The sequence below is a fragment of the Pinus tabuliformis genome, chromosome 3_2 (genome assembly GCF_031772625.1).
Source record: "Pinus tabuliformis cultivar Carrire ecotype Pingquan chromosome 3_2, CPIR1, whole genome shotgun sequence".
NCBI classification, from domain to species: domain Eukaryota; kingdom Viridiplantae; phylum Streptophyta; class Pinopsida; order Pinales; family Pinaceae; genus Pinus; species Pinus tabuliformis.
The window spans coordinates 322499255-322505552 of record NC_142302.1 but is presented as its reverse complement, the minus strand read 5'-3'; the positions used below and the strand labels follow the sequence as shown (position 1 = coordinate 322505552).

Below are 6298 nucleotides of genomic sequence, written 5' to 3'. Positions count from 1 at the left end.
GGAAGCTCGACTCTTCTCTGAGCTACTCTCACTTTGCTCACTTTGTTTCTCTCTCAGGGAGTCTTATGCAAACTAGCCTATCTTCTCTTTCGCTGCTCTCAAGGAGTCTCACGCAAGCGAAGCTCTGATACCATGACAAAAATTGAAGAAAACAAAACATGGAGCAGAGGACTACTCCTTTCAGTATTAAGAATCAGTTAAATAAAATTACATTTGAAACATCAGTAATAAATGACTCGATTTAAACTCGACTAACTCAAACTAAACTAGGACGCTTGGAGGGATGGTTTTGACACATAATAGGTGGTTGAAATTAGATTTTCTAACATTGTAAGCCCCTTTGGAAAGATTTTTGTTATTTTATGTATGTTGTAAGTATATTCTTAGTGCATCCTAATTGCTCGGGGGTTAATTTTATGATATAACCAGGTGTACAAGTATCATGCAAACTAACCTCCCAGTGTCATGCAAACTAACCTCCTTTTTGATATGGAGTTCTTTTTGTTTTCTTAAGTGAAAAAGTTAATTTTTTTCATTTAGAGATGTTATAACTTATTATAAAAAAAAATGGATCTCAAGCAAGCCTTTGTTTTTTACAAGGATACCTCTAAATCCATAGAAACAATTCTTAAATTTAAGAATAAGCAAATGTTTTCTCGAATTTAAAATTTGTAACTTTCACTCTAATACAAGTGATACGTGTGGATACTTTATGAGCTCCCTTGGGCGAGCATACTCTCCAAAGCTGCCACCAGATTTAGATGGAGCGTTTTGTAGTAATCTAAAGGCTTAATAGTTGGTGGTATAATCTTTCATTTGGGATTGAGTTTTGGCTAGCTAGTCAACTAACTGTGTTGTTTACATTTCAAAATAAGTTACACTAATTGCGAGTCCATAATTCTGATCAGTTCTGTTTATTATTTGGATTTATAGAAAAATGCAAAAAAATTAGTAAATTTTTTTTTTATAAAGATTTCGGTTTAACATAACATTTGGTTTTGTAAAGCAGGGAACCATTGAAATCTCATTGGTTGGGAGATAACAAGAACCTAATACAAGGAGATAAGAAGAATTTAGTGCACATTGCAAATAGAGCTGGTGATTTTTTCGCTAATGAAAATGTTCAGAGGTTGACACCAAAAGGCATTCAAAAGCTTGCAAGCTTGATTGAAAGGAAGCAAGCATGGATTATAGTCCCGTATTGACCATGGTGTTAGGAAGCAAAGGATGGATTATAGTCCCTTATTGACCATGGTGTTAATTTTGTCAGGTTAGCATGTATTTTTGGAAGTTTTGTACAAACTTAAAAAAACATAACTTTAATTGCTTCAATGACTATTTTAAGAATAACTAACTAAAATCTAGGGCTTGTTTTTCACATAATTGTTTCTGGGATACCTTGTTAAAAGAGACCATTTCCACTGACAAAAAAGGCTAGCAAAATAATATTATAATTTAGCTTATAGTATGTGAATTGTAGGTGCTTTATTTTATTTTTTAGTTTGATATTCTCTTTTATCTTGCATTAAATAAATGAATATTGATTTTTTATGATAAAAATAAATGGTGAATTTTTTTTTAATAAGAAATGTTTTTGTATTCTATAATAGGAAGATACATGTTTTGGTTTTTCAAAAATTGCTCATATAACAAGGTTCTAAATTATTAAAAGAAATATAATTATAAGTTGACAATGCCACAAGCAAAAATTAAGAGTGGAGAGGATAATAACATTTTTTCCAACTAATCAAACTAAAACCAATTGATAAATATGATTATACTTATCTTACTAAATGTGTTTTTTTTGTATGTTGCTAAATTTCTTACAAATTAAATAACACTTACAACTTAAGGATTAGGGTGTTAAAATGACATTTTCATTTTTATGTAATTTCATTCAACTCTTTCAAGTCCTTTGCTTCAATAGTTTTGATTACATATTACATTTACAACAAAAATATGAATCAGTTCTTAATAAGCTATTAGTGGATTGTGGAGTTCTTATTAGTCCCTGCCTCCGGCATAGCAGGGACTATAGCGTTCGATTGAGCGTTGACTTTGTATTAGTTGTCGTTGACCAAACAATATATTCCCGTACATTTCAGGTTTAATCAATGTTTTAAATAAAAATGTTCCGCGCAATAGACTTTTATCCAATGTTTTTGTTTCTACCTCTTATTGCCGGCTCAACTATATACTTTTCTCAAAAGTTAGGATAAAGAGTTTGGGGCTCGGCAGGCTCGACTCTATGCTTTCATTTGCCTACCAGCTAGATAGCCATGCATAAGCTATGCTTTCTAGCTATATAGCCATGCATAAGCTATGCTTGACAACCTTCCACTTATTTCAACTGCTACTTAGTTCAAAATTCACCTCAGCCTGCCAGCTATACAATCCTGGGTTTCAACATCCTTCCTGGGTTTCAGGATCCCATCGGTGAGTGATATCTGCATCCTTTCCATTTCGATATACAGAATCAGATCCTGCATAGCCAGTTCCATATTCAGTTGGAGATCCTACCCGCTCCAAAACCTTGACAGGGGTGTCCGCTCCGAAACCTCAACAAGGGTGTCGAGCTATCTAGAGGTAGAGAGATTTCCTGTTACATATTCTTCATATCCTCCCGGCAACAGCCGAAGAAGTCATCATAGAGAGCAGAGGCCGTTACATATCCTGCATATCCTCTTGACAACAACTGAAGAAGTCATCACAGAGAACAGAGGCCATAGAGGTCGGTATATAGAGGCTAATAGAGGCAGATATTCAAAAGGGAACTCAAACACTCAACCTTTCAGCAAAAGAAAAGGTAAGGTGTTTTAAGCATCCTTCAACTCTACCTACCCTATTAATGTTGAATATGAAGTATATAATTAGGTTCACTGTAAAAAAACATCCCTGTGCAGAGAAAAGAATGTGTGGTGACCCTTGAACCAAGCCTGTTTTGTTTTTGTAGCCTTTTGTTTGAATAAAAAAGCAATTTATCACTGTTAAATACTGTTAAATAAGGTAAAAATGCATTCTTTCAATGATTAACACGATGCTTTTGGAATTTAGTACATGCAGAATATTACCAAATTATTAATCACTCTGATTTTGCAAGTTCTTACATGCAGAATATTACCAGATTATTACCTTCCTACAACGGTAATGAGCACTACCGATGATTGACTATCAATTTCCCTTCTGACTATTGTCTATGAGTGTCATTATACTTAAGGCAATGAGAAAAGGGTAAATGATAATCACCTGTAAGCAATGAGAACAGGTTATGGTCCACGGGATTACAAAAAGAAATGAATGTTGCAGGCCTCTCTTTAGTGAGCAGGCTAAAGAAGCCAACCCGCATGCCTGACGAATTGACGATAATATCATACATATGCATCGTAGGTTCATACATGGAGTATCTGGCCTTTGCTTCCCTATCTCGAGGATCCTTCAAATCTAGCCTTGGCTGGACCGGGAACTATCCATGGGTGCTATGGGCTATCGAACGGGGTATGCTCTTAGCTTTAGTACTTGACGCTCATGCGAGAGGTATAAAATTTGGCTCAGGCGAGAGGTAATGTCGGGGATGCGGATTGGAAGAACTAAAGAAGAAAAGTTTCGGCATAAAGAAAGCAAGTAGGCATATTCTAGCAATGATGTATGTCTTCATTATCACTGACTGAAGCTTCCTACAGACCTGATTTAGACACTCTTACCTAGTTACTGAAATACATCCATTAACTTATTACTCATTTGTTGCTTTTTTCCGTACCGCTTCATCCTGCTCCTTGATGTTAGGTGCTCGCTTATTGAACCAGAAAGGTTCATATTAACTGCATAAAATTAACTGCACAAAATTAAATTTCAAGTTGTAAGGAGCAAATTTAACCATGGCCAAGTCTTCATTGATCCCTGGTAGTATTAATTACATTGTGGAATAGAAATAATCTGCTTCAGTGTTAGTATCATGGCAACTACACCAACTACTCTCCACTACGTAGGGTCATTTACAACAAACCCCAGTTGTTCAAGCATTGGTTTCATTACCCACGAGAACAACGAGACACTCAAGGAGTTCAACGGTTCTCTTGGCTCCTTCACCCTATGTAGTATAGTAGCAGAACCAGAATCAAAGCCTTCAAGCATTATTAGATTATTCATGACCAGGTGAATGGTTAAGCCCGTGCTTGTAATTCCATGTTGTACAAGTATTACTGGAACTTGTTGTTCGGCCCTATACATTGTTTTCCATTAAATTTAAGAGGAGCAAATTTCACTACAACCTGCACTGAGCAGATCAAAATAGAAGGAGCTTTATGCTTTGTGGTTACATTACTCATCAAAAGATTGTAATCTTCAACCAGAACAAGTGGATACCATGCAATGAATATTGTAATCTCCAACAGGAACAAGCGGTGACCATGCAATGTAACAAGTGGTGATCATGCAATGTAACTTCCTTATGCAACGTAACAAGTGATGATCATGCAATGTAACTTCCTTTTCTCTCAATGGAAACGTGCGTCAATCAGTATAATATTCTGGAAATTTTAAGATAATGTGTCAACTTTTATAATCTGTACATGGAATATTTTATATTATTTATCACGTTTATTTTCTGGAACGTGACCCATTTAGAAACCCAAGAAAAATTCAGTGAAGCACAACGCGTTCTTAACTTGGTTACTTTCTCGGAGTTGGAGCATACCCCGATGGTGAGGTTTGACATTGAACTATTTCTCAAACCTGTGTCCGCATGTCGAGTGAGGAACATCTTAAACTATAGCCGCATATTTTAAAAAAACAACACAAATCCAAAAATAAACCTTGGCATCTTCCTAATTTGCAGGCCAGGCCAACTGTGCTAAATTGGCTGATTTTGGACTATCAAAGTTAGGCCCAAAAGACAACCAGTTTACAGTCACTGCTGTTAGAGGGAGTTATGGTTACATGGATCCCCAATACATGAAAACACGAAGATATTCAGCTAAAAGTGATGTGTATAGCTTTGGTGTGCTTCTGCTAGAACTAATTACAGGTTTAAAAGCAGTACATGAAGACACACCTCTGGCAGAATGGACTGAAACATATCGTTTCAACGAAGGCATAGAAAGATTCATGACAATTGTTGATCGAAATATGAAAGATCAAATTAGCATGATGGAACTGCAGATTATGATCAAAATTGCTAATTTATGCTTACAGGACATTACTGAAGAGAGACGTCGGATGAGGGACATCGTGAATATGATGCAGGAAAGTAGAAATATAAAAGAAAATGGGAAGTTATCAGAGAGCGATGAAGCTCCTTTTTTGGGAAATGGAAACTTATCCAATGATGGTCGCTGTGAATCAAATTTAGGTGAATCTTGAGATTGAGACAGTACAGATAGAAAATTTACTTCATGGTGGTCGTGCCGCACTGTGAGTTGAATTGAGAAGAAGCTTGATATACAGATGTAACCAACCTTATTTTGAATATACCAAGCGCTTTAGTTGGCACAACAGGTCACTTGGGAGCATTTTCATCCTTTATATTGTTGTTATTATTTTTTAAGTACCCCTACATTTTTAGTACCTTTACATTATTATTTTGTAGTGCCAAGGAAATTTAAGCCTTGCGCAACATTCATTCAATCAGAATTCGATTTTGTCTTTATGATATTTAGTTTCTGTTAAAAAGAGTGGAAAGGCATATCTGATAAATTGGTTTAATTCCGTTATATATCAATCGCATAACTCAAAACTATTCCAAAATTATTTATCCCTTTAAATATTCCAAAAATATTTTCCACTTTATCTGCAATGGCAAACAGCATGCCAAGACAAAAGAATATCCAATCATTCAAATCTTAGTGCCACATCAGCGTATGAAAATAAAAAAAATTCACAAAAGCTGAAGCTTGCAATACATTCGTGAGTATTCAATGTGTGGGTTGCCTAGTCAATTTAGGGGCAACTAAAAAAACCCAAGTTTTTCAACCCTGGCCGGAACTACGGCAGGGACTACCGCTACGATAGTGGCTCCCTTGTTAAGATGATGGTTCATGATGTAAATGGCGTTTGTATTAAGATGTTGGTGTTTTTGAATCAATCAGTAATAACATATTAGTGGATAGTGGAGTTTTTATTAACATGGTGGTGAGAGGGTTATTAATATGAATCAATTTTTAAAACACGTTAAAAGTTATGGTTTTTTTTTGTCTTCAAGAAAAATAAATTTATCATATTCATTGATAATAATTTTTAAATGCACATTAACCTATATACTAATCATTGAAATTATAGCCTAAAGCTTAAGTATCAGAAATTC

The 6298-nt window shown here is 35.3% G+C and overlaps 1 protein-coding gene across 1 annotated transcript; it reads left to right on the top strand.

Annotated features, from left to right (window-relative positions):
- The first annotated feature begins 3293 nt into the window (after positions 1-3293).
- On the top strand, positions 3294-5358 carry LOC149180820 (receptor-like cytoplasmic kinase 176). Its single transcript, XM_089413999.1, has 2 exons — positions 3294-3534; positions 4835-5358. Exons 1-2 carry the CDS (start codon positions 3294-3296, stop codon positions 5356-5358), a joined length of 765 nt encoding a protein of 254 aa, XP_089270125.1.
- Positions 5359-6298: the final 940 nt, after the last annotated feature.

Coding starts and splice junctions, on each gene's coding strand:
- LOC149180820 (XM_089413999.1), top strand. CDS start 3,294: ATGAATGTTGCAGGCCTCTCTTTAGTGAGCAGGCTAAAGAAGCCAACC. Junction 3,535..4,834: donor ACTTGACGCTCATGCGAGAG/GTATAAAATTTG, acceptor CCTAATTTGCAG/GCCAGGCCAACTGTGCTAAA.